Source organism: Megascapheus bottae, chromosome 32 (genome assembly GCF_031878675.1).
Source record: "Megascapheus bottae isolate mThoBot1 chromosome 32, mThoBot2.hap1, whole genome shotgun sequence".
Classification (NCBI taxonomy): Eukaryota; Metazoa; Chordata; class Mammalia; order Rodentia; family Geomyidae; genus Megascapheus; species Megascapheus bottae.
In genome coordinates this window covers 6,882,677-6,910,430 of record NC_143540.1, presented here as the reverse complement: position 1 = coordinate 6,910,430, position 27,754 = coordinate 6,882,677, and the positions used below count along the sequence as shown (strand labels likewise).

The window sequence follows — 27,754 nt, the reverse complement described above, 5'->3', positions numbered from 1 at the left end:
GCGCCCTCGCCAGGTAACGCCTTCTCCGCGGGGGTTCGCGCCCCTCGGCGGGCTTCCCGGAGCTGATGTGGGGGGTGTAGAGCGGGGGCCCCCACGCCCCACCCCGCCCCGCCCCGCCCGGCTGCTCTCGACACGTGTCCCGGGGTGAGCCTTCGCTCCGGCCCCGGGCTGAGCCACCCCACCCCACCTTCCACTCCCACCCCCCTGCCCGCCCCGTCCGTCCTGCCGGGCCCCTAGGTTTTTTAGGGTTCATTTTTTGGGGGGGGCGGTGGCGGTCGGTGGGGAAAGTCTCGAGTGAGAAGTTTTTCCTTCTCTTTCCTTCCCACTTCCACCCTGCACTCCCAGGTCTCTCCCCCGGCCCCGGGACGCGCGCGCCAGGCTGGGGCCACCTCCGAGCGCCCCGCGGGGGGCTCCATGGACGGTCTTTCAGAGCAGGGGCAGGGGATCCCTGCGGCCCTCGCAGGACCCGGCGTGGGCAGCGTGGCGGCCCTCGGAGGGCGGCGTGAACCCAAGAAGTACGCGGTGACCGATGATTACCAGTTGTCCAAGCAGGTGTTGGGCCTGGGTGTGAACGGCAAAGTGCTGGAATGCTTCCACCGGCGAACCGGGCAGAAGTGCGCCCTGAAGGTTAGTGACAACCACCCCCTCCCGTACACCCGCTTTCCCTGTTTATGGCCTGGGATAATAACCTGGAGGGACTCAACAGTAGATAGGTCAATCATGGCCTGGGAGCCCCTGCTCAGTTTCTATCCTCTGCGAATTATCTCATCTTCTCATACGCCCCTGGAAGGTTAACACTCAGGATCTTCCCTGCTTTACACATGGGGAAACTGAGGCTTAGCCTACGTCAGCTACCTGGTCCCAGGGAGTGAGGGGTGGAGTCAGAGTGGGTCGAGCTGTTGGACCCGGAAGGAGGGAGGGAGTGGCCGCTCACTCTGCTTCTGGCTGGGCCTACACGGTTTGGCTGCCTCCCCTAAGAAGCTCCTGTAATGGAGAGCGGACTGAATTTCTTTCTGCCTGAGATTGAGCCTTTTTGCCTCGTCCTCCCCACAAAGCTTTAGATGGGGCTGCTTCTTTCCATGTTCTCTCTCTCTCTCTCTCTCTCTCTCTCTCTCTCTCTCTCTCTCTCTCTCTCTCCAGCCATTTGGCCTAGCACACTAAATCTAGAGGGGGGGTCTTGAAGTGACTGACCTTAAGACATAGAGTTCTGGTTCAGGACACACCCCATACCCAAAATCCTTTGAATCTGTAGTCACCCGGGAGGGAACCTGATTCATTTTTAGTTCCTGAAGGTGATATCTGCAAGGGTGTAGCTGAGACCTTGAACAATACCTTGAACACTTACCTTTATTTATTATTATTATTTTTCCAGTTCTGGGGCTTGAACTCAGAGCCTGGGCACTGTCCCTGAGCTTCTTTTTGCTCAAGGCTAGCACTCCATCACTTGAGCCACAGCGCCATTTCTGGCTTTTTCTGTGTATGTTGGAATCGAACCCAGAGCTTTGTGCATGCCAGGCAAGCACTCTACCACTAGGCCACAATCCCAGCACTGTTTTTAACTTTATTCAGGAGAAAGAACAAGGGTTGATGTAAACTTGAAATGAAACAAAAACTATGGGTCTGGGATATATATGAAGAACCTATGAGATTTATTTAAGCCACGGGACCTATACGTTTCTGAGTCAGGCTAGGTGTGAAGACACTCTAACTCAGTCTAGATAAAAGGTCATGGGCTCTGTGCCGTTCTGCCTCCTCCAAGCCATACTTCAGATTACCAGGCTGGCCTGTCTTTCTCTTAGGGCCTGAACCTTTTCAGATGATCACTTTACTCTATGCCCATCCTCTGGCCTTATTGCCCAGGATGGGAGACTGTGCTTAGCAAGAAGCCTGGAATGCATAAAACACATAAAGCAGGAAGAATGTGGTCGCTGTCTCTATAGTTCTATTCACTGTTGTCTTAGAGCCTCTTCCTCTTTCCCTCAGCCCCTAACCACCTGCTTGCTCCATCTTGGCTTTGCCTACAGCAAAGATGTCCTTGACCTGGTCAACTTGTACTGCCGAATCAGCCTTCCTGTCTTCCTAAGCACTCATTACTGTCCTGTTATCAGGGCCTGAGGGCATGCTGCCTCAAGGAACCACATGGCTGGATCAGGCTGTCCTCTTGTTCCTTTTCTTCCAGCTGACCTCTTGCTTGTGCTTCTTTCCAGGCCTCATGGTGAACAACTAGCCAAAGCCTGCAGATTTATTGCCCATGAATCCCCTTACCAGCCCTTGAAAACTTATTAGGACCTAGGATGTGTTGTCAAAAGTCACCTGATTTAGTAGGGAGAGAGAGGTTGTGATGGGGGGGGGGTCGTCATAATTTTGGTCCTTCATTTTTTTGTTTTGTTTTTGGTGTTCCATGTACTTGTAATTATTGGCCTTCTGAAAGGCAGGAGAGACTATTACTTAGTGTCTTTAAATAGAAGGTTCTGAAGAAACTCTATTAGACTAGGAACTTTTTTCCCTCTGGTTACCACTGCCTGTCAGAAGCCCTGGTGCCTCTTCTTCCAGATCCCAAGATCAGGTCCTAGTAATCGAGGACTTCTTGTCAATGCTAGGGCAACCTTATCAAGAACAGTTTCCTTCCCCAGGGTGCCAAATAGCCAAGCTAAGCCAGGCTACTCTGCATACTGTTTGTAAGATTAAAATAGCTTGCAGAAGCACAATGCCAAAGACAGCACAATTTCCCTGTCAGGTGGAAAATGAAGCCCTTCAGATCTCACCTGAGACCACGCAGAGGTGTGGAGAATACATACACTTTGAACCGCTAAATGTGGCATTTGAGGCTTGTGTGGTCTGGTCCAGCCCTCTTGCCTTTCCTTCCCTAGGTGAAATCTCTTTCATCCCCTGTACTAAAGAATCCAATCTGTCCCATCTGTCAAGAGTCCCTGCCAGCTCTTTCCAGGGAGCTTTCCTGAATCCCTGCCAGTGGGGCCAATAGAATCTTCTTTGACCCTAAAACTGTAATACTTATCTTTGACTCAAAGCTCTCTCATAGTACTTGGGGTTGTACCTGAATTAGCATTGGAATTACAGTAGAGGCTCATAAATGCTTATTAAAAAAACCAATAACAGACTAAACCAGGCCAGTGGCTCATGCCTGCAATCCTGGTTACTCAGGAGGCTGACATCTGAAAATCACAGTTTGAAGCCAGCCTTGGCAGGAAAGTCCATGGGACTCATCTCCTATAAGCTACCAATAAATAAATAAATAAATAAATGCCGAAGTAGAGTTGTGATTCAAGTGGTAGAGCACTAACCTTGAACACAGAAGCTCAAGGACAGCACCCAGGCCCTGAGTTCAAACCCCAGGACTGCTACCAAAATATAAAATTAAATTGAAAATTAAACAACAATGACAATTAAACTTGGCCCCTTGGAAAGAAGTGTGTATGTGTGTGTGTGTGTGTGTGTGTGTGTGTGTGTGTGTGTGATGATCCATCTTCTTGAGGCTTTCTGTCATTATTTTTTTGTTTTTGTTTTTGTTTTGTCGTGGGGCTTAAACTCTGGGCCTGGTCACTGTCCCTGAGCTCTTCAGCTAAAGGCTAGTGCTCTACCACTTGAGCCACAACATCATTCTTTCTGACATTGCTGTGATCACAATTTCTTGCCACTGTCTCTAGCTTTCCTCATGAAGATGGAGTCTCACAAACTCTTCTGCCCTGAGTGGCTTGGAATGACAGTCCTCCCATCCTCAGCCTCCATGAAGTTTATGATGACAGCCATACAAGGCATATACCAAGGTGTCCAGCTATTCAGCTTTTCTGCCTAAGCTGGCCTTTGAACTATGGGTCCTCTCAAGTAGCTAGGATCACAGATATAAGCCACTGGTGCCTAACTAGGAAGAGACTCCTCTTCTTCTTCTCCCCCCCCCCTAATTTTTCCAAGATATGCCATAGGGAAATATTTTTCTGCCCTAAGGGTAGGACTTTACAAAGGCATCCCCCCAGACACAGCTCATGGGGAAGGTCTGAGGAGAAAGGACATACTCTACCTTGAGGTCAGCAGTTGGGCCACACCTTTTAGTTACCCAGAATGCTAGGAGAAAGGCAGCAAGCGACTCAGTGTAGAGCGGGAGACACCTGGACTCTGGATGCCCCACCCTCCAGAGAGGACCCATCCCATTGCACTTTGGGTGAGGCTGGCCTGTTAGGGCTGGTGCAGCAGAGCTGGATTTGGGGCCTAGGTGTGGTTGCTCAGCCAGGCCAGGCTCTTTCTGATTTGGTAGCTACCATCCCCCTTACCATTTCCAGACCGGTCAGATCAGTCTCTGTCGTAGAGCCACTTGGTACTAAGTCAACAAGTCAGGAGCTTGTGGAAGCACTAAAGGAAATGATTTCACTTTACCTGAGGTTCTCCTAGACTTAAAGGAAAGATCTGAAAGCTTGAGCGCTACTGTGGTTGCTTTCTGAACTGTGGGGAGTAGTCAGATTGCTTAATGAGCTTTGATGAGAGCATAAACATCTTACAAAATTCGAAAGTGAAATGTAGGCACTTGTTTTAAGATACTGGTGTGCGTGTGTGTGTGTGTGTGTGTGTGTGTGTGTGTGTGTGTGTTTCGGCATTGGGGATTGAATCCAGGAGATTGCACATACTAGGCAAGGACTTGTGCTACTCCTCCACTTTTTTTTTTTTTTTTTTGCCAGTCCTGGGCTTGAGCTCAGGGCCTGAGCACTGTCCTTGGACTTTCTCAAGGCTAGAGCTCTACCACTTGAGCCTCAGCACCACTTCTGGCTTTTTTTCTATGTATGTGGTACCGAGGAATCGAACCCGGGTCTTCATGCATGCTAGGCGAGCACTTTAACCACTAGGCCAAACTCCCGGCCCCACTCCTCCACTTTTGTGCCACTTCTGTAGCTTTTGCTCATTGGCTGACATGCTACCACCTGAGCCACACCTCCTTTTTGTTATTCAGAGGGGCTTAAACTCAGGTCCTAGTCACTGTAGTTTAACTTTTTCACTCGAGACTGATAGTTTCACTTCTGCCTTTTTTTTAAAAAAAATTGTTTAATTGAAAATAAAGAGTGTCACAGACTTTCTTGACTAGGCTGGCTTTGAGCCCTCATATCTCAGCTAGGATGACAGGCAGAAGCCACCTGCGCCTTGCTTTGGATTCATTCTTCTTCTTCTTCTTCTTTTTTTTTTTGCTTGGTGTGGGGCAGCCTGGGCACTGACCCTGACTGAGCTCTTCAGCTCCAGGCTGGCACTCTACCACTTTGAGCCACAGTGCCACTTGTGGTTTTCTAGTGGTTCATTGGAGATAAGAGTCTCATGGACTTTCATAGCTGGTCTGGCTTTGGACCATGATGCTCAGATATCTGCTTCCTGAGTAGCTAGGATGACAGGCGTGAGCCACCAGTGCCCAGCTTAGGATTCAGTCTTGATGGCAGTCACCCTATAGTCATGCCAGCAGACAGCCAGCCCCTTATGAAACAGAGGGGTGGCATGGAGGGAACTTCAGTTCCTGGGCTTCATCCCCCTCATCTCTCACCATTTTGTCCTTGTGGAACTAAGTGGATTAGGCCAGTGCCTTTGTGATTGAAATCCTGCTGTGTGGGAATCTTGGAGGCTTGGCCAGGAATACAAGGAGTCTGTTTTGGGAAACCATGAGCCAGCCACCAGGGGCCTTGCTGAGCCCTATATCAACAGTCCTGTTGAGAATATTGATTTCTTTTTTAAATGTGGGATAGTAGAATTGCCTTTGTTTTACTTTAGACCAGGTTTTGCCCTTGCTTTCTGTGAATGGCACCGTGTTTCCATCTGTTTCTGCTCCCTTGTCTGTCTCATTTCTCTCTCCCTGCCTGTTTCTCCTGCTGTTGCTTAGTGTGTACTTTCTCAGGACTCGACATGCCCTGTCTCAAGTGTTTCAGGCTGGGCTGGACCTTTTCCTTGCAAGCCACAGGCAAAGGACAGGACAAGGGCAGGTCGGGTGGTGAGGGCTCCTGAGGGGAGGGCTGCTATGCCCAAGCCATGCCCAGTGCCATAACCAGCCTCCTGTCAGCCATAACCAGGTGCAGAGAACCTTGGCAGTCAAGAGAGTGGAGTCAGATGCACTTGGACTGAGTTGTAACCCGAGGTGTCTCCTGTGGGGTATGAGAAGGTAACTTTAGCTGCTGTCCCTGCTGTTGGGTCTCCTTTTATGGCCCAGTGGACATTGCTTGGGACAACTGTGTGACTAGTTATATAATCCTAAGCTACTCAGGAGACTGAGATCCCATGATCACAGTTCAAAGCCAACCTGGGCAGGAAAGACTCTTATCTCCAATTAACTATCAAAAAAGCCAGAATTGGAGCTATAGTTCAAGTGGTAGAATGTTAGCCTTGAGCAAAAAAGATCAGAGACATTGCCCAGGCCCCGAGTTTAAGCCCCAGTACTGGCACACACACACACACACACACACACACACACACACACACACACACACACACGATGTGTCCTTCTGTTTTCCAGAGGGTAGAATAGAGTGTGAACGACCCCTTCACTATCTGGGAAAATCCCTAAGACTCTAGACGACCCCTAACCCCCTTACCCAGTCGAGATCAGTGTATAAATAGCCCAGGCCTTGACTTACTGCATCCATTGCCCCAAACCTAAGGGTTCAGCACCCACAACATTTATTTCATAAATGCTCCCCTGACATGAACAACCATATCCCTTCTTAGGACCCAGCAGGTAGTCTCTTCAGCCTCCAGCAGGGACTGGGAATTGGGAGTGGGGATTTGGAGGGGCGGGGGCTAGAAACCAAGTCCCATTTGCTAAATGTTCCCTTAGATTCTGCAAACAGCAGAGTCTAAGAATGAATTTCCCCCTCCCAGAAGGGATGTAGAGACCAAAAGATTCAGTAAGGCAGAGTCACTCAAACAGGGTCACATAGCAGGGATGTGTCCAGGCCGGGCTGGAACCCAGGCCTGGCTGGCAGCCAGTCTTGGCCCTCAGCCATCCATCCCTCTCTTGTTTGCCAGCTCAGCTGGGACCAGGAGTCACAGTCTGCCCATTTGTAAAATGAAGGGCTGGGTGCTTTGCTTGGCAAGGGCTCCCTTCTGGCTTTGAAGACACTTTTGGAGGGCAGTGACCATAAGTCGTATCAGGGAGGTGGGTGAGGGGTGTGTGTGTGTGTGTGGGGGGAATCTCTTGTCTGCTTCCAGGATGCTCTTACAGTCTGGAGACTGGCCAGAGGATACCCCAGGATGCCTGTCCTTGGCCACTCAGTCAATGATGTTGCCAGGGAAACAGTCAGCCGAGGTGATAAACTCTACCAGCGGTAGTGTTTGTGGTCAGCTAGGGACAGAAACTCTGGGGCTATGACTCAGATTTGAGGACCCATTTTTCCATCTCTCTCTCTTCTTCTCCCCCCACCCTCACCCCCCGGTCTTTCTCTTTGGCCTAGTTAAATGGTTGAGTCAGAGAGTATCCTTGTTCCCAAGAAGGCCTGGAACTTGAGAATGAATCACTGCAGCCCATTCTCTTGATAAAGGAATTCCTCAGTGCTACCAGGCTATAGGCAAGAGCTCCCTACTTCTCCCACTCATGGCTATGGCTCTGTGGCATGATGCTCAAAGAAAAGGAAATTCTTCCAGAAGCTGGCTGAGTGTTGGGGCCTTGGGAACCATCTGGTTGGATAGGGAGGGACAAAGGTGAACAAAATGCAGCAGTGGTACTTACTAGACACTGTGGTGAAACTGAACTATGTGGGTGGGGATGGGGGGCGGAACTGGGAGAGAGTGAGGGAAGGGTTGACATTGCCCAAAGAGAAATGTACTCTTTACCTGACTTCTGTAACTGTAACTCTTCTTTACATCACCTTTATAATAATAATTTTAAAAATTAAAAAAAAATGAATAGTAGGAGAGAGAAGCCAGATACTCTGGGAAGCTGGAAGCCTGTCACTGGTGCTGCTAAGGGAGGAATGATGGTTATCTTTGCTTGCATTGGCCTGTGTGTGAGCTGCAGGCATGTGGATAGAATGGAGGAAAAAGGAAAGACATAGCAAAGCTTAAGAATGGCAGGACTAGCCAGGTATCAGTGACTTGTGCCTGTAATCCTAGTAATTTAGGAGGCCGAGGATCACAGCTCAAAGCCAGCCCAGGCAGGAATGTCTAATTAATTACTACAAAAAAAGAAATGAAAAGAAAAAGAAAAAAGCAGCCAGAAGTAGAGCTGTGGCACAAGCCTTGAGCAAAAAAAAGCTTAGGAACAGTGCCCAGACTCTGAGTTCAGGCTCTAAGACACACACACACACACACACACACACACACACACACACACACACTCAGGCTCTAAGACACACACACACACACACACACACACACACACACACTCAGGCTCTAAGACACACACACACACACACACACACACACACACACACACACACACACACACACACACACACACACACACACTGTGTTTTGGCTTCTGGGAAGGCTTGGGGCTTGGAGCCCCAGCTGTGGCTTCCCCTCCCAGAACATTGATGAGAAGTGGCCAGGTAGGTTTGTGTCTTCTCAGATGTTCTAGCCTTTGGCGAAAAGGATAGCAGTTATTTGAGAGCCCTCTGTGTTCCTATTTTCTCTCGGAAGGAGTGTTGGCCTTCTCTCATCTTGCCTGCTTAGCAAAGTTCTAGCTGTGAAAAGAAGGGAGAAAGGAAGAGATGGATCCAGGATCAGTTTCCCTGAGCCAGCGTCTTCATTGAGCACCTTAGTTGGCAGTAACTCATCTACAGACCCTCTCATTCTTGAGAACTGGAGTGCTTGTGGCAGAAGTCTTAGCCCCAGCTTTACAACCCTGTAAATGTCTACAGCATCTGTAAATGGACAAGTGAGGGGCCAGTGGGGACAGGGTGGGGGAGATGCAGGATTGAGTACTGGTTCTCAGGGTTAATTCCCAAACTCAAAAGGGGCTGTATGTAAACCGTGTGACCTGGGGGAAGCCAGTTATTGGGACTGCTGCTAAACATGGAGGTTAATGATATAGCTGTTGAAGAACAGAGGCTAATGGGTGTAATATGCCTGGGACAGGGTGTCTACCACTGTAGCACCAAGTAGCAGAGCCTGATTTAGACTCAGCATTTAAGATTATGCTTCTGGGAAGAAATGGCTAAATCCTTTTATTATCATTATTTGTGTGTGTGTGTGTGTGTGTGTGTGTGTGTGTGTGTGTGTGTGTTGAATTCAAGCTCAAGGCCATGCCCTGAAGCTTTTTTTGTTCAAAGCTAGCACTCCAGCCCTTGAGCTACAGCTCCATTTTTTTGGCTTTTTAAAATAGTTTATTGGAGGGGCCGGGAGTTTGGCCTAGTGGTTAAAGTGCTTGCCTAGCATGCACAAAGACCTGGGTTCGATTCCTCGGTACCACATACATACATACAAAAAAAAAAGCCGGAAGTGGTGCTGAGATTCAAGTGGTAGAGCTCTAGCCTTGAGAAAAGTCCAAGGACAGTGCTCAGGCCCTGAGCTCAAGCCCAGGACTGGCAAAAAATAAATAAAGTAGTTTATTGGAGATGAGAGTCTTAGTGACTTTGCTGCCTGGAATGGCTTTGAACCATGATCCTTAGATCTCAGCCTCTTGAGTAATTAGGATTACAGCTGTGAGCTATCAGTGCCTGGCTTATTATTTTTTTTTAAATAAGGATGATAGAAAAAATTATGACAAGATAAGTGTGACAGAGAGAGAAAGCATATGGCATAGACATGCTACTGAGAAGATGGTAGTTTGATCTGTCTCTACCATCTTGAGCTGTCTCTCATTGCTTTCTTTGTTACTGGCCTTGGGTAAAATACTGAAACTTGGATGGCTCTTCTGACTGGTAGGTGTCTGTTTTGTTTCCTGTAAGGCCAAAGAGTTCCTGCCAAAGATTTATACTGTTCCATCCTGTTTCCCCATTCTTTCGTCCTTTCTTCTTCCTCATTCTTTGGAAGCTCCATTTCATTGTCACACAGGTTTTGGGTTATCATCTTCTCCTTGGGCCCTCCTGTTTTGTTTTCTCCAGTCTGGTATTGGGACTTGTGTCCCCCTAACCCCTCACAGAAATATGGGGTAAGGCAACTGTGTAGTATCTCCACTTTCTGGAAGCCTATAACAGATCTGGGTTCAGGTACTGACTCTCTACATTTCTGTGTGGCTTTGGTCAAGTCAGTGTCCTCATGAGGACCTAAAAGAGATGCCATGGGTCCTTTTCTAGATTTAGTGAGTTCTATATGAGATGCCCAGAACTGGTACTAACTGAGCACCAAGGAGGGGTAGTTGTGGTGATGAGAGTTCTAACACTGATCAACTCGGGGCTGGATATCTGGGGGTCCTTGATGCCATGTGAGCAGACTCTTGTGGACCCTTCGCACCTGAGGAGGAAAGGGGAATAGACAGGGTGAGATGGAGGACGGGCTGTGGTCAGAATTTAATGAAGCATGGTCTGACCTGGCATGAGGCCAACTAATCTATGGCTGCAAAATTGGTTCCATTAGCTCTCTTAATGAGCTACAAAAGCTGGGAAAATGAATGTGTGAGAGAATAATGGCACATGTCTGAGGCGCTAATTTGAAACTGTGGCTAAAAAGATAGATTTGACATGACTGCCCACTCACCGAGTAGCACTGTAGTCTTGGGGTGGAGGAAGGGAAGGTCCATGCTGAAGCCTTAAGAAACCACTGGTCTGAACCCTGAACTTGAGGTTAGTCAGTCCATTCCTGATATCTGTCCCCAGATCAAAGGCTGTGGCCTGTGCTCTCAGTGGGCAAAGCAGCCAGCGGCGACACAATGGCTGGCAGCCAAGGCCAGGGGCGTTATTAACACTATAGGCTCAGGTTGAAAAATAAATTCCACTATTTCAACTGTCTCTTACAAGTCCGTGTGGAAGAACAATTCAAAGTAACTGCAGAATTAGGAGACCAAAGAGATCTTAAGAGAAGACTAAGTTAAAAAGTTTTGTCAGGAGTTCAAGCCCCATGACCAACAAAAAAAAAAAAAAGCTAGAAGCAGAGTTGTGGGCTGGGAATGTGACTTAGTGGTAGAGTGCTTGCCTAGCATGAACGAAGCCCTGGGTTTGATTCCTTAATACCACGTACACAGAAAAAAGCTACAAGTGGCACTGTGGCTCAGGTGGTAGAGTGCTAGTCTTGAGCAGGAAAAAAAAAAAGGCTCAAGGATAGACCCTGAGTTCAAGCACTGGGAATGGCAAATAAAAAAAAAAAAAAAAAGAAAGGAATTTTTCTTATCCATACCTCTGTAGATAATGCAGGTTTCCTAAGCAGCATGAGTCAAAAAAACACATTTTCCACTGGCTCACATCTGTAATCCTATCTATTCAGGAGGCTGAGATACTGAAGATTGAGATGCAAAGCCAGCCCAATCACAAAAGTCTGTGAGACTCTTATTCTCTAATAAATATGAAACAGCCAGAAGTGAAGTTTTGACTCAAGTGGCAGAGTGCTAGCCTTGAGTGAAAAAGTGAAAGTGAGAGGCCCTGAGGTCAAGCTTCAGTACTGGCTCTCTCTCTCCCTCTCTCATATTCATACACATACATATTCATACCTTCACCCACATATATTCATTTATATACGTATATACATTCATACACACACACCCATACATATATGACCTATTCCTATAGGTCTTTCTCTCTCCAGGAACAGGTTTCCTATTTTTCACGACAGTTCTGCTGCTTGAGTGTTTGGAGTTATGCATTCATAGTATGTTTTAATCAACAGCTGAGAATGCAGTGTTTCTGGCTTATCCTATCCTGAGGTAAAGATCGGACTCTAGATGGGAGAGAAAGTGTTGGAGAGATAAACCAGTCCTGGCCACTTCAGTTCTCTCTGTCCTCTGATGGGGAACAGGCTGGAATCCTGTGAAAGTAAAGAGCCTGGTGATATTCTGACACTCCTGGCAAGGTATTCCAGGCAGGTGCTGCACGCTCACTTTGGTCTTTCTGGGAGAATCCATATTTAGATATTTTCTTTTGGATCTTCCTGTTATCTTTTACAAACCTGCTACTGAAGATGTCATTAGACCATTCAACTTTTCCCTTTCATTTATGGTTGGATACTAAATCCTTTTTAGAATTTGATCTTGGAAAAAAGCTCTGCGAAAATATCTGCATATTTCCCCATAGAAGCACCGGCTTTTATGGGAAAAAGCTTATCTGTTTTCCTTCTTTGTCAAGGCTTCCAGGAAGTAATGGCTTACTCTTACAGTTCCAGTAGTTGGGGGGCTGAGGCTGAGGACGTAGCCCTGGGCTACATAGTGAAAGCCTGTCTTGGGAAAAAAAAAAAAAAAAGAAGCCTTTGTTTTTAGTTATGAACTTAAATTGGTTCCTGATAGTTTTATCTGTTCAGGAAAGAGATTCAAACGCTTTTGTTTTATTTGGTGTCTCTCATGCTTTGGAATTACAAACTGCCTGAAATCCTGGGACCAGTAATCAAGGCCTGTGGACACAATGGGACTTGAACTGCCTGATGGGGGTAGAGAGAGGAACCAGAACGCAGGCCTCTGAGAGATTTCCTTCACTATCGGACTGGAGTCCTTCAGGTAGTGAGTTGGCAGGCCATGTAGACCTTTATCTTCTTAATTTGTTTGCTTCACCGATGGGATAGATTACACATCAGCTGTCTTCCTCTGGAAAGAGTGGGTGTTCTGGCCACAGCCACAGAGCAGACAGGCTGGGGTGGCAAGTATACTGGCCTGGGGTGTAGGGACTGGAGTTTTGGTTGTAGGGGTGGCAGAGTAGGCTGCTTGGATGGAAATTGGGGAGACACTGTGAATACTTTTGCTTGAGAAATGTCTAGCCCAAGTGTGAGCTAATGGGGTACAAGCTTGTCTGAGTGGGTATGTGCACGTGCATAGATGACCTTTCCTGGGTTAGGAAGAGGCTGGAAAGGAACCCTGGGGGCTGTGTCTTCAGTGTTGTTGCCAGGATCCTAAGCTCTAGGAAAGCAGAGTGCTTTCCCAGCTGTAGGCAGTGACGTCTACCCCTGCAGGGCAGAACGAGCCTATGATGAAAGAGAAGGTTTTTCTCCTGTCCTGGTCAAGGCTGCGAAAGGTTGAGTTGTGACAGCAAGATCAACCAGTCTTAGCTGGGTGCTAGTGGTTTACCACTGTAATGCTAGCTACTCAGCTGAGGATCATGGTTCAAAGCCAGCATGGACAGGAAAGTCCGTGAGATATCAATGTTATCTAAAAAGAAAAAAGAAAAAGGAAAAGGCAGAAGTGGAGCTGTGGCTCAAGTAGTAGCACACCAGGCTTGAGTGAAAGAGCTCAGGGACAGTGTTCTTACTTTCTTTGCTTATTCTTTCGGTGCCAGTCCTGGGGCTTGAATTGAGGGCCTGGGTGCTGACCTTGAGCTTTTGTACTCAAGGCTACAGCTCTACCATTTGAGCCATAGCTCCATTTTTGGCTTTTTAGTGGCTCATCGGGGATAAGAGTTTCATGGAGTTTGCGATGATTTTCAGCTCTCAGCCTCGTGAGTGGCGAGGATGACAGGTGTAAGGCCCTCAGCCCACACTTCTTTCTTGAATACTCCTCGTAGCCAGCTCTCTGCTGTCTACATCAGAGGAACAGAACATACTGGAAAAAATAAATGGATAGATGTGTACAATCCTATTCTCCAGGAGTTTAAAGTCCTCATCACAGAGACCAGAGACACGTCCAGAACCAAGGACCACCCTCAGTACTGTCCACCCACCGTGCACGCACGTCTGTGCATGATATGGTATTACACACCCTTCTCTATTTCTGTGCTCACACATTTCCATCCCCACCCTCCACCTCCTCTATGTGTATATGTCTATCCACACATTTGTTCAAGAACAAGTTTCACAAGTCTTGTGCAAGCTGTGGTTTTGCCCAGTGTCTCTCCACTTTGGGGCTACCCCCTCCTCCTCCTTTTTCTTTCCCCCTCAGGGAGGGGTTGGATCCTCTCTGAAAAGTCCTGTTCTCCCTCTTGCAGCTCTCCCCAACACAGTGGCCCCGGAGAGGGGGGACCTGTAGAGCGCTGACTTCATCTTCCTGGGCCTCTGTTCCCTCAATCTGCAAATTGGGGCTAATGGTCCCCACCCTGCTTGCCTCACAGGGTGGCACCACACATTCCCATGAGATAAAGAGACGACAGAGTGTTTTGTAAACTGAAGATTGTTTTCCAAAGAGGTAAATGTTGCCAGTTGTTAGTCCCAGCTCTGCATCTCAAGAATTAAATCCACCCTCACAAAGCTCCATCCTCAGGTGGAACTCCCTATCCAGTAGTCTCTTTCCTCAGGAGGAAGCCAGAATTCTGCCTCAGACTCTGTGTGTGCCTCAGTGTGCGCATGGGCGCATGCGCGTGTGTGTGTGTGTGTGTGTGTGTGTGTGTGTGTGTGTGTGTGTGTGTGGTACTGGTTGGAGCTGTGGAGCTTGTAGGAGCCCCCCTAAGTGACAGGAGTGAGACAAGGATGTTGTTTTGTCATAAGCCCCTCCCTCAAATCTGTTTTTCCCCTCAGCTGTTACTGGACACCAAGCCATTATTGCCCCTTCCAAGTAACCCCCAGTGGGCTTAGGTGTGTAGGTATGGAGTGTGTAGAAACTTTTCAGGTGTCTCCAGAGGGGTAGGGTTATGGAAACAGAAGCTATATGGGATAGCTACTTCACATGACACCCCTGTTCCCAGGCCTCTTTTCTTGCCTATCTTTCTCTGTTATCTACTACAAGTCCTGAAGCTTCTCATCAGGGACACAGAAGAGGAAAAGAGAGTGGTGCAAGGTCATACTGAGAATAGGAGTAGAGCCTGTGCTCTTGTCCCTTCTGTCTTGTGCATGCCTGGCAGGCATTTGGCCCTGTGAGAACTTAACTCCCCCATCTGGTGATGCCTTTTATGAAAGTTATGTGTCTGTGTGAATGAGACCAGTGGAGCAGTCCTGGCGAGCCTCCTGGAAGAGGAGTTCAAGCTTGGTTCATCGGGGAAAGTGGACAAGTCTTCTCTGTGAGGCCATAGGGCGTGAGGCTCCCAGGATGCTGGGTTCCCATTTACCAAGCCTGTATGGAGTTTTCTGGAGTTAATCTTATTCTGATGACGCATTGGGAGAGTTTCTTTCCTTTCTACATTATAGATATGTTTATAAAATCCACTAATATTTTCTGAGTCAGGGCTGATGTCAGACCCTGTGACCTAGGACTTGAACCCAGATCACAAGAAAGAATGCTGGGAGTGGGCCGGGAGTTTGGCCTACTGGTTAAAGTGCTTGCCTACCATGCATGAAGATCCGGGTTCGATTCCTCGGCACCACGTACATAGAAAAAAGCGGGAAGTGGTGCTGAGGCTCAAGTGGTAGAGTTCTAGCCTTGAGAAAGTCCAAGGACAGTGCTCAGGCCCTGAGCTCAAGCCCAGGACTGGTAAAAAAAAAAAAGAATGCTGGGAGTTTGGTCTAGTGGTAGAGTGCTTGCCTAGCATGCATGAAGACCTGGGTTCGAGTCCTCGGTACCACATACATAGAAAAAGCCGGAAGTGGTGCTGTGGCTCAAATGGTATAGAGTGCTAGACTTGAGAAAGTCGAAGGACAGTGCTCAGGCCCTGAGTTCAAGCCCCAGGACTGGCAGAAAAAATTCCTTATGGGTGCATAGTTTAATAAGGAGATGGCAGAGTCCTGGTTTGTGGTAGGAGAGAAGCTATATGAATAGTGACCCATTAATCCCCCCCCTCACCCCATGCCTCAGTTTCTCCTCTAACAATAGTGATAATAAATCTAATATTCATAACATACTCTGAACAGAGCCAGGCACATGGAGAGTACAATATCTGTGTGTGTGTGTGTGTGTGTGTGTGTGTGTGTGTGTGTGTGTGTGTGTGTTAAAAGAGTTATCAAGGGAACAAGCTAATTGTAGGTTGTGAGCAAATGCTGCATGGGAGGTAAAAAAGGGCAATGACGTGGGAGCTTTCTGTAGAGCTGCTAATGTTTCCCATCATTTTGGGGGTGTGGGTCCCCAGAGTGTCTGCAATTGTCAAAGCTCATTGAACAAGATCCATGAGGTCTGTGCATTTTGCTGCATGTAAATAATCCTTCAATTTATACAAATAAACAAAATACATATATAGAGAGAAAGAAAAATAAACAATGGAGGGAGTGTCAGGGACCCTCACTGTCCTTTTTTAGCGAGTGCTCAAGGAGGGCTTCTGGGTGGAGGTGACATTAAGAGAAGTCCTGAAGAAGAATAAGGCTCTGAGCGATGTTCTGGATCAACTGAGGGCTTAGGAAGGACAATGGGGGGGGGGGTTGTTGAAGGGCTACTCTCTTTCTCCCCTTCTCATATATTCTGACCCTCTTCAGCCCTCTGCCCATCTTCCCATCTTTTGTTTGCCCAGGAACCCAGTGTTCTCTTCCTGAGTTCAAGCCCTGAGCCTGGCAATAAATAAATACATAACACCTGTAAATCCTAGCTGCTTAGGAAGCTGAGATCTGAGAATCAAGGTAAAAGCCAGCCCAGGCAAGAAAGTCCATGAGACTTTATCTTCAGTGAAGCACCAGGAAAGGCTGTGGCCTCAAAGTGGTAGAGAGCGCTAACCTTGAGTGAAAAAGCTCAAGGACAGCATCCAGGCTCTGAGTTCAAATCTTACAACCAACCAAAAAAATTCCAGCTATAGACTTTATTATTATTATTATTACTTTAAAGCAAGGCCTCCAGGACCCTACACAAAGGAGCCAGCCTGACCTACAGAAGGGAAAACTGAAGTTGGTATGGCGCTCGGTCCTGGGAGTATTGAGTTGATGGACAAGACTGATCTGAGCTCTGATTCCCTGTCATCTTCACTTAAGACATCAGATGTGACCTACTAGGAGATGGCTTGTCCCTGCTGTCCCCATGCTGACCTCTCCCCTTAGAGCTCCTCGGAGGCATGGCTATCCAGGGACTTCTCTCATTGATAAGTCATCAGTCACAGCTCTGGGCTGAGCTAACCTGAGTGAGCATTCTGACACCCACCCACCCCAAGCCTACCTCACTGTGACTCTGTCATTACTCAATTTTACAGGATTGTGGGCTGTGTCTTAGAGCTGTGCATGCTTGCCTGAGGTCACATCGAGTCATTGGGGGAAGCCAATCCTGAACCCACTCTTCCTCTTCCAGGCTGTCATCTCCTTTAGCTAGCGTCCTCTCTGCCCAAGCATATACCTCTGGGTTCTCACCGGGGTTTTCTAGGCATGAGATGAGGGCAGAGCCTAGGCAGACGGGTCACACCTTTTAGGTGGTCCCACAGTGAGTGTGGTTCCCGCAACCTCCTGGGCTATGGGCAGATTTGTATCTCTGCATCCCTTTCTGGAGGGAAACGGGGGAGTTGGTGGGGAACAGAAAGGTCACTAAGGGCCTAACATGTCCTGGGGACCATTCTATGCACTCTGTACACGCAATTCCCAATCCTGGCTTGGGAAATAAGATCGCTATGTCTCTCTCTCCGTCTTTCTCTTTGTGACGGTCCTAGGGCTTGAACTCAGGGCCTAGGTACTCTCCCTGAGCTTTTTTTTTTTTTTTTTTTTTCTTGCTCAAGGGTAGCATTTAACCACTTGAGCCACAAATCCATATCTGGCCTTTTGGTGGTTCATCGGAGGTAAAAGTCTCATGGATTTCCCTGCCCGAGCTGGCTTCAAGCTATGATCCTCAAATCTCAACCTCCAGAATAAGCTATGATCACAGGTGTGATCCCCATGTGCCTGGCATGTTATTCTCCTTGCAAAAATGAGCTTCAAAAGATATGTGGCCTTGACCTAGGGTACTATGGCTGAGGTGATTGAATTATAAAGCCTATTCATTTTCCATTTGATGTATTGCCCTTGAGAAGGAAAGAAGGGACTTCTCTGGCCTCTGAATCCCTCCAGTCTGCCGGCTATCTTCCAAGATCCTATAGAAGTACCAATTGAACTCGAGTACCTAGGGCTAATTTTCACGTTCACAGGCTCAAGAACACAAGGGGAAACCTGGGATTCCCATCCTTACTTTGTTCCCCCTCAAAAGCTGTGCAGAGTCGGCTGGAAAGGCAACTTAGTGGTTACAGTGCTTGCCTGGCATGCATGAGGCCCTTGGAACTGATTGCTCATCAGTACCACCTAAATAAAAATATAGCAAATAAAATAATTTTTTTTTAACGAAAAGAGCTATGCAACTTTGACAAATCACAAGCCTCTTTGACCTCACCGAGTGAATGTCCACCGAGTGAGGACAGTAAGGCTGTGAGCCTGACTCTCATGGTGCCCATTGTCTACAGCTCCTGTATGATAGCCCCAAGGCCCGGCAGGAAGTGGAACACCACTGGCAGGCTTCAGGCGGTCCCCACATCGTACGAATCCTGGACGTGTATGAGAACATGCATCACAGCAAGCGTTGTCTCCTCATCGTCATGGAATGGTATACAGCATACCCTGCCGCCTTGGGAGCCCCCACAGGTGTCCCTGTGTTGAAACCCCAACAAAACAAAACAAAACAATGCAGCTAGCTGAAGCACAGAGAGGCAGAGGAGCCAGGGCAGGGTCACAGAGCAGTGCTCATAAAAGGTAGAGCACAGCACATAGCAGATACTCCCAATTCTGAGCCTTGAAGGTAGCAAGTGATATCTGTCTCATTTTACATTTGGAGAAACTGAGGCTTGGATGAGTTTGAGACTGTCTGAGGCATCACAGTCCATAGGACAAGCACCACTGGGAACACAGGAGCTTCCTGGCAAGAATCTCAATCTGTAAACTTCTCTGAGTTCTGACAGTTTAGAGCAACCCACCCAACCTGACAGCCCACCATATGCTACAGCTGACAGTGGCTGTTCACCAGGGGAAGAGCTTGAACCTCTGATCGGAGCAGGAAAGGGTAATGTCTGATTCGCCCCCACTTTACTTACAGTCACCTTCTTTTGCAGCATGGAAGGTGGTGAGCTGTTCAGCAGGATTCAGGAGCGTGGAGACCAGGCTTTCACCGAGAGAGGTATATGCATGCAGCTGGACTGGTGGGGGCAGTCTGGGCTAGAGGCTTGCTCTATGCTGTTGGAGGAGGACTTGCTCCTCCCTGAGCCTTTTTCTACCAGAATAAGAGTGGGTGGGTTGGGTGCTGGTGGTTCGTGCTTGTAATCCTAGCTACTCAGGAGACTTGAGATCTAAAGATCAAAGTTCAAAGCCAGCCTGTGCAAGAAAGCTCTGTGAGACACTTATCTCCAGTTAACCACCAGATAGCTGGAAGTGGACTTGTGGACCCAAGTGGCAAAGCACTAGTCTTGAACAATAAAACTAAGGGACAGTGCCCAGGCTCTGAGTTTAAGCCCTGGTACTGTATTGGCACACACACACACACACACACACACACACACACAGAGGATAAGAGAGGGTGGGGCATAATGTCCCATCCTCCCTTGAGTCTGTGACATCTGGTTGGAAATAGACCCTTTAGTTTTGGCATGGAGGCTTCAGAGCCTCTGGGTGCTGTAGTGGTGTTGATAGAAGGCAGCACAGACCCAGTGAAAGATCAGCTGGGTCGGGAACATCCTTAGGGGAAAGTGGGTTACTTTGGGAGGGCTGGGAATATGGCTTAGTAGTCCAGTGCCTGGCCTGGCGTGCATGAAACCCTGGGTTTGATTCCTTAGTACCACACACACGGAAAAAGCTGGAAGCCGTACAGTGGCTCAAATGGTAGAGTACAAGCTTTGGGCAAAAGAAGCTCAGGGACAGTGTCCGGGCCCTGAGTTCAAACCCCAGGACAGGTGAGTGGGAAGGTTATTTGAATAGGGAGCCATGGGGGGTGGTACATCCCAGGTCATGGGACCTTTAACTGGCATTAGTGACACTTTCCTCTGCTTGTGTCTACAGAGGCTGCAGAGATAATGCGGGATATTGGCACTGCCATCCAGTTTCTACATGGCCAGAATATTGCTCACCGAGATGTCAAGGTGAGTCACCAGGACCCAGCCTGGGGACAGAGAAGGGGGTCCATCCACAGCTCTTGATGGTTCCCAGTATACACCTGGATGGAGGCCAAATTCCTCGGCCAGCTTTAGCTTTCCAACCAGACTGCTCTTTCTCAGCCTCTCCTCCCATGGTTCAGCATGCTAACTCTTTCTTGTCAGATGGTCTTGTTTCCTTCAAACACTGTATAATCCCAGTAGTAAGGAGAATGACTGCTGACTCTAACCACTCGTGCTCGCAAGCATTCTCATCTAATCCTCATCAGCCTATAAGATGGAGGCTATGACCACCATTTTACAGACAAACAAATCGAGGCTAAGACAGACACATCAAATGGCTTGCTTAAGTGTGCATTTGCTACACTGAGAGTCATTTGATTTGCTCACCTTGCTCAGCAGGAAATTGTTGTAACCACACAATGTGCCAAGCCTCAGGTTGAGTCCGCCTGATGCTGTTAAATTTTTTTTTCTACAAAGGCATAGCTATAATTTTAATAGAACAGGCCTTCAAATGCCAGCATTTCAACAGAAAGCAGCTGTTTCCTTGGGCCTAGGTAGTCCCAGAGTGATATCCTGGAAGCACAGTGCTCCAGAATTCTTCTCTGGGGAGGACTGGATCTTCCAGGCAGTCCTCCATGAACACACCATGTGCACATGCACACCCAAAAAGACGTGACCCACCATCAGAGTAGAATCTGTCCCTCTTTGGCCCTCTGCCCCAAATATGGAATATGATTCCCTTGGCTTATATCCCCCTAAGCCTGGGCTGAGGAGAGCTCAGGGGCTAGCTGCTGTGCCAGGTCCTTCTGCTGCCACTGCCAACCCCATAGTCACCCACTGATTCAGGATCCATGCGGAGCCACAAAAGGAGCCACCTGCTAAATCCTTGTTATAATTTGGCCCTGGCTTTCTCTCTGTCTTTTTTCCTAAGGGGAGAAATGCCTTCTGCAGACCAGATGCCTTTGTGTATTCTGAAATTGCTTCTCCTTTTTTTGTTGTTGTTGTTTTGTTTTGTTTTTTGTCTCAATCCAAGGTCAGATTGTCTCAAAGAGAACTGGAAAAATAGCTCCCACTGGTTCTCAGAGCAAACTCCATCCAATACCCTGCTCTTCTTCCTGAGCTATGCTTGGGGATGCCTTCTGGTTCTCAACACGGGCCTAGATCCTACACATTCATTAAAAGCCAGCTTCAGAGATGCTTCCTCCGTGTAGCCCTCCCTTCTGTCCAACCTGCTAGGTCTATCTGTGCCTTGTACCTGGGAAGATGGCCTCTGTGCGGCTTGTGAGGATTGAGCTTTCTTTTTTGGGGTGGGGGAAGGGGACTTCTCCCCTGAGTAATCACAGGTGGGCTTGACTTTGGCAGGTTTCCTTCTGGGCTGGGGGTGGGCTGTGTGCCTGACAACACTGACTCATGAGCAGCCTGCCTCCTCTCACACCCTCATCCTGGCGATTTATGGCAACCTCACCAACTCAGAATCAAAAGAAAAAAAAAATCCTGCCCCTAGGCTTTCTATGAATGTGAAATGACCATTTACAGCCTTGGCTAAGTGCCTGCCTCGTTTTCCCCCACTGAAGGAAGGTGTCACTTTCTTGTCACCTTGGCTTCCCTCTGTTTGGTCTGTGTTATAGATTGCCAAGGTTTAGGGCTTGATAAGCTGGATCTGGCTTATTCTGCACTGGGATGGAGGTGAGGACTGTGGCTCTGAAGGTCACCACAAGGCCCTGCTCCCATCTGGTATCTAACTCTACACCAATGCTTTCTCTTCCTGGCTCAGCCTGAAAACCTACTCTACACATCCAAGGAGAGAGACGCCGTGCTTAAGCTCACTGACTTCGGCTTTGCCAAGGAGACCACTCAAAATGCCCTTCAGACACCTTGCTACACTCCCTATTATGTGGGTGAGTCCTTGGGATATGGTTTGAATCTTCCCACTTCACTGTCCATTCCAGTGGCATGGAGGCAAGTTGGTAGGTTGTGGAAAGCAAAGCGTTAAAAGCCCAGAGAGGAAGGGAGGGGGGCAGAACTCTGCATGGAGGCGGGTGATGTGAGGGGGGGTAGGAAGGGGGGTGGGCCGGAGGCTGCAAAAATATTCTCCCAAACTTCAGCTTCTGCTTTTGAAAATAGATCCAGGAAAATTCTGGCTGTGGCCTGTGAGCTAAATGACATCACAGCAGCTCTAAATATATATGTGATAAAAGGCTGCCATCGGCTCAGAATGGAGCCCAATGGTGGTTGTTTTTCTCCAGTTTTTATCTTCCTGGGATTCATATTCAGAAAGTGGGCAGACCTTCCTTTTCCTCTACATTAGAAGGACACACGGGGTACCTGACTTGTGGGAGAAGGGCCTTTTGAGTCAGGATCTCTGGGTGGAGTCTGGGGCCATGTATATACCTCTGCTTCTTGAAAAAGCTCCAAGCAGCTCCCACCCCTCAAATCAGGAAAGGTGCCTATTGCAACTACCCTTTACTAGAGAGTGGGGGCAACAGCAGGCTCCTCTCTACCAGAGGGTGCTCAGGGGGTAGAAAGTCCCTAGGGATAACTGAAATGGAACCTTGTTTACTAAGATGGATAGTCCACAGAATTTTGACTTAGCAATTGTCTGTCCTGCTAACCTCATTGCATAGATAAAAGGACAGAGGCCTGTGGGTGGTAGCTAAGCTAACAGTGGAATGTCAAGCACACACACACACACACACACACACACACACACACACAGCTTCTCCTTACCTGTGACCTAAGCTGTACAGTCAGCTTAGAGGAAAAGGGACACCAGGCAGCTAGTTGGCTGAGCCTTTCTTGGCAGGAATTCATCCAACTCTAGCGATTGGCCATTTTCCCCTCTCTACCCTCACCAAGTTGAGACTGGCAGAAGGGCCTAAAAGGAGCCAGAGGGTTGTCTGAAAGCAGTTTATTTTTTCCCCCCTCTCTGGGAGCTGTCTCTCCTCTTCCAATTTCACACACATACTGCCTTCCCAGAAGGTGCCAGACACCAGTCTACTGTGCCCTACCTCCCAGCCTGCTCCTCACCTTGCCCAGGCTTTTAGGCTTTCTGCCTGGGTTCCCAAAAAGCTTAGGGCTCGGAACCTGCCTGTGTCTTCTGTCCTGACAGCTCCTGAAGTCTTGGGTCCAGAGAAGTATGACAAGTCATGTGACATGTGGTCTCTGGGTGTTATCATGTACATCCTGTAAGTACCATGCCTACCTGGGCACTGTCCCTGAACTCTTTCACTCAAGGGTAACTTTACCACTTTGAGCCACAGCGCCACTTCTGGTTTCCTGGTTGGTTACTTGGAGATAAAAGTTCTCATAGACTTTCCTGCCCGGGCTGGCTTTGAACCACGATCCTCAGATCCCAGCCTCCTGAGTAGCTAGGCGTGAGCCACCAGTGGCCAGCTTTCCACCATATACTTTAAGTTCCATTTCTGCTTCCTCCCTCTGTGTCCTCAGGGAGGGGCTTGTGTGTCACCCATTGGGCAGGCAGTCTTTCCCTTCTGGTCATAGGGTCACCATCCCCTTAGATTTCCTGAGAGTCTCCTCATGCTAAGGACTGATGAGGTGCCTAGAAGGCCAGAAAGCTGGAGTTACAGCTGCAGTACCTGTCTATCTCCTCAGCTTAGGATGGCACTGACCCCAACTCTTGTACCAAAATGACTTCCTCCTTCTTCCCCCAGCCTGTGTGGCTTTCCACCCTTCTACTCCAACACGGGCCAGGCCATCTCTCCAGGGATGAAGAGGAGGATCCGCCTGGGCCAGTATGGCTTCCCCAATCCTGAGTGGTTAGAGGTCTCAGAGGACGGTGAGTCAATCTCCCTACCTGGTCCCCTCAGCTGTCATTCTAAGAGAAATCCCTAAGGTGTCAAATGAAATCAAATTCAGGCTTCCCTGGCTGTCCAAGGAGATTATTCTTAGGCAAATCACCTGAACCTTCGTGCTGTTGTTTTTTTAACCTCAGTTTTACATCTTACAAATGGGCTCAACAACTTGCCTCCTCAAAAATCTCCTTCGATTTTTTAAAAATTCCTTATTGCTATTTTCCCCTTCCTCTAGAGATAACAGGCATTTCTATCCTGTGTGTTGGATAACAAATTGATCCTGAATGCTAAGTACCTTGGGTTGAGAAAACAGTTGTGTTAGCTCATTGTTTCTGTGGGTGGCCTCACAGAGCATGTGGTCTGTGGGGAGAAGAGGGGGGCATTGCAACCTCACAGCTCCCCTCTTCCCTGGGCTCCTCTAGCCAAACAGCTGATCCGCCTGCTGCTGAAGACAGACCCTACAGAGAGGCTAACCATTACACAATTCATGAACCATCCTTGGATCAATGTAAGTCCTTTTTCTCCTCCCGCAGGTAGGAGGATAGTATATTCTGGAGTAGATACCTGGCAGGAGGGTAGTGGTTGTGGAGGTCTGAGTTCTGAGCTGGAATGGGCTCTTGCACAGCATTGTCTAGTAGCACCTCTTTCTTAAGCATGGCTTTATCCCTGCTCAGGCTCGCTCACCTCACTGAGCCTTGATTTTTCTCATCTAAGACAGGGAGAAGAGCCCAAGGCCAGTGGCTCATGCCTATAATACTAGCTACTCAGGAAGCTGAAATCTGAGGATCTCAGTTCAAAGCCAGTCTGGGGAAGGAAAGTCCATGATACTCTTATCTCCAGTTAGTCATGAGAAAACTAGAAGTGGCACTATGGCTCAAAGTGGTAGAGCGCTGGCTTTAAATGAAAGAGCTCAGGGACAGTGCCCAGGAAAGGGTAAGGAGAGACTAGCTATTACTGTTCCACGTACCCCAAGGGCTAACTCATAGGCTTGGGTTTCCTTCTAGCAATCCATGGTGGTACCTCAGACCCCGCTCTACACTGCCCGGGTGCTACAAGAAGACAAAGACCATTGGGATGAAGTGAAGGTAGGTAGACCCTACCCCCGGCGTCCTACCGCTTCCAGGTTGGTTGTTCCCCAGATTCTAGGTGTTTGATTCCTTCCTTATTTCTCCAGGACAGAGTATCATTGACTGTCTCAGAGAAATCATCTGGTTTCGATTTGTTTTTACAGGTCCTGCGGCTTGAACTGAGGGCATACACACTGAATATTTTTGTTCACAGCTAGTGCTCTACCACTTGGGCCATAGCTCCACTTCCAACTTGTCGGTGGCTGGTTAAAGGCTTCTGGACTTTCCTGACAAGGGTGGCTTTCAACCATGATCCTCAGATCTCAGCCTCCTGTGTGGATAGGATGACAGGCGTGAGCCACTGGCACCCAGTGTCACCAGTCTTCTTATGGTGCTGGAAATTAAACCCCAGGTCTTGTGAATTCTAAGGAAGCACCCTACCACTGAAAACTATATCCCTAAACCCAGCTATAATCTCTCGGTGACTTTTAGGAGAATAGTCAGCCTTGCTTTAGAGTCAGAAGAGGTCAAGTCTGAGTGTATGGGACATCAGCTCAAAGCCTTTCAGGCCTCCTCAATCTCTAAGCCCCAATCTCCTACATACCCAATGAAATGGCATTTTCTACAGACTTTATAGTTCTGAGCAAGTGACATTGGTTCATTTCTTTGTCCCATGTATATTTTCTGAGGTTCCAGGCAGTCAGTACTTTCTTGTGCCCTAGTATATAAGCTCAGCATCCACCATAAATAACTGTAGCAAGGGGTGGGCACCAGTGGCTCACACCTGTCATCCTAGCCACACAGGAGGCTGAGATCTGAGGATCATGGTTGGAAATCAGCCTGGTCAGGAAAGTCCATGAGTGTCTTCCCTCCAATTAGCCATCCAAAAGCCAGAAGTAGAACTGTGGCTCAAGTGGTAGAATGCTAGCCCTAAGCACAAAGAGCTCAGGGAAAGACCCCCCCACCCCCCCAGGCTAGCAAATTCACGCCCAAGAAAATAACTGTAGCAAGGATTATGTGATCTAAAGGGTCCAGTACTGGGCAGGAAGTGAGTGCTGGGACAGCATAGTCTGTCACGGTCTTATTAAAGACTGACATTATTAAAGGGGCTGCCCAGGCAACGGGCAATGGCTTATATAAGGTCAGGATGAACTTGACCTCTCCATCTCCCCATGCTCCTTGTTCTTAGGAGGAAATGACCAGTGCCTTAGCCACCATGCGAGTGGACTACGACCAAGTGAAGATCAAAGACCTGAAGACTTCTAACAATCGGCTCCTCAACAAGCGGAGAAAAAAGCAGGCAGGCAGCTCCTCGGCCTCCCAGGGCTGCAATAACCAGTAGCTCCTGCAGCCCCTGGAGGAGCTAAGACGTCTCAGCCTGGTGACAGACGACAGTGTGTGCCAACGCTCTGCTCAGGAAGGCCAAGGGTCATTCTCTGATCAAATGGATTGCTGTTTTTTGTTTTTTTTTTTTTTTAATTGTTTTGTCACTTGGAACTTCAGGATGAAGACTGTTTTGCCCCCCAAACCTCCTTCAGAGTCCCCGCCCAGGCACAGGCCCTAGAGAGGAGCCCGCTCTTAGGGCCTAGACAAGTGGCTGATGTGGTTAAAGCACCTTTGGCCAAGCATGGCCTGAGTTGAGGCCATGTCCCACCCTGTTGCATAGTCTTAAGCTTTCTGGGTCACTGAGACTGGTGGTTGGGCCTTTCTTCTTCTATGGAGGACCCCCCCCCCCCGCCCCCAGTGTGGGCAGATGGGCCTGGCCTTGAGAAAGGCATCCGGCCATTGGTTGCCATGGTGACTAGGGACAGTGTTGCTGTCTGTGAATGCTGAGTGAACAAGGGAGGGAGAAGCTGCCACCAAGGGTGTACCTCCTCCCTTCCCAGGGAGGTTGATCTCTCTCTCCCTTCTTTGGGTCTCCATGAGGTTGCAGCTTTCAGCCCTGTCTCCTGAGGCCAGCCCCAGGCCAGATGACACTCAGTACTCTCCCCTGCCAAAGGAGTCCTAACCATCCTTTTACCACCCAATACCCAAAGGGTAGTTTTTGCATCTCAACTGAAGATAGTTTTTTTTTTTTTAATTTCTTAATCCTTTTTTTTTGTCACTGTGACAAAAAAAAAAAAATCCCCTTGTAGCATGTACTAACCAGATCTCAGGTAGGAAAGCCCATTTGTGGATAGCAAGGGCTTTCCCGGTGGTGTCATTTTGTGAGAGGGGATGATTGACTCCTCATTAGCAAGGGCTTTTTCTTTTCTATACTCTAGGTCAGATTGGTGGTGGTGGAGGCCAACTGAGGCATACTCAGAAGGTCCAGTCCTGGCTTCAGCCTGGGTTGAAGCAGAGAGGGACCTTCCTAGCTGATCCAGGCTTACCCAACCCCACCCAGGACAGCCTCAGGGTGCCAAGGGTTTGATACCTGGCCTGACAAGTGCCTGACACCCAGCTTAGTTCCCAGTCCCCCCCCCCCCTCTCTCTCTCTTTCTCTCTCTCTCTCTCTCTCTCTCTCTCTCTCTCTCTCTCTCTCTCTCTCTCTCTCTTTCTCTCTTTCTCTCTCTATCTCTCTCTGGCTGGGAAACTCTGACCATGTCATCTAGGACAATGCTGCTGGGGTTTTATATATACAGATATAAATAAACACATTTTTGACATGTCCCCCCTGATTCCTAGGCTTCTCTTTGTCTTCATTGGTGGACAAAGGGGCAGCTGCTCATCCTCACTAGTGAGTTTACCCTGGTTAAAAGAGGGTGCCTCTGGCCTGTTAAACATGCCAGAGCCACTGTGGCCGTACTCTGTGCAGAAAGGTCAGAGGGGCTGAGGGATGGCAGCTGCCATATGCCCCCCCCAAGCTCAGTGCTGCCCCTGTGTAGTGTGTGTGTGTGTGTGTGTGTGTGACACCCACCCCCAGCTCTGCGTGCACCAGTGTCTGCCCACAGTGGCCACCCCCAGCTGC

General features: G+C 48.5%; 1 protein-coding gene across 1 annotated transcript; it reads left to right on the top strand.

Annotated features, from left to right (window-relative positions):
- Nucleotides 1-191: 191 nt before the first annotated feature.
- Nucleotides 192-27,258, top strand: Mapkapk3 (MAPK activated protein kinase 3). Its single transcript, XM_090323708.1, has 10 exons — nucleotides 192-627; nucleotides 18,249-18,388; nucleotides 18,891-18,955; nucleotides 19,831-19,910; nucleotides 21,700-21,823; nucleotides 23,035-23,110; nucleotides 23,597-23,721; nucleotides 24,160-24,245; nucleotides 24,742-24,822; nucleotides 25,994-27,258. The coding sequence occupies exons 1-10, from the start codon at nucleotides 415-417 to the stop codon at nucleotides 26,144-26,146; spliced, it is 1,143 nt and encodes a 380-aa protein (XP_090179834.1). The 5' UTR covers nucleotides 192-414; the 3' UTR covers nucleotides 26,147-27,258.
- Nucleotides 27,259-27,754: the final 496 nt, after the last annotated feature.

What these genes read in the sequence shown, in the direction of transcription:
- Mapkapk3 (XM_090323708.1), top strand. Translation starts at nt 415, where the DNA reads ATGGACGGTCTTTCAGAGCAGGGGCAGGGGATCCCTGCGGCCCTCGCA. An exon ending in GGCAGAAGTGCGCCCTGAAG is followed by an intron (nt 628 to 18,248) that starts GTTAGTGACAAC and finishes CATTGTCTACAG; the next exon opens with CTCCTGTATGATAGCCCCAA. An exon ending in ACCATTGGGATGAAGTGAAG is followed by an intron (nt 24,823 to 25,993) that starts GTAGGTAGACCC and finishes CCTTGTTCTTAG; the next exon opens with GAGGAAATGACCAGTGCCTT.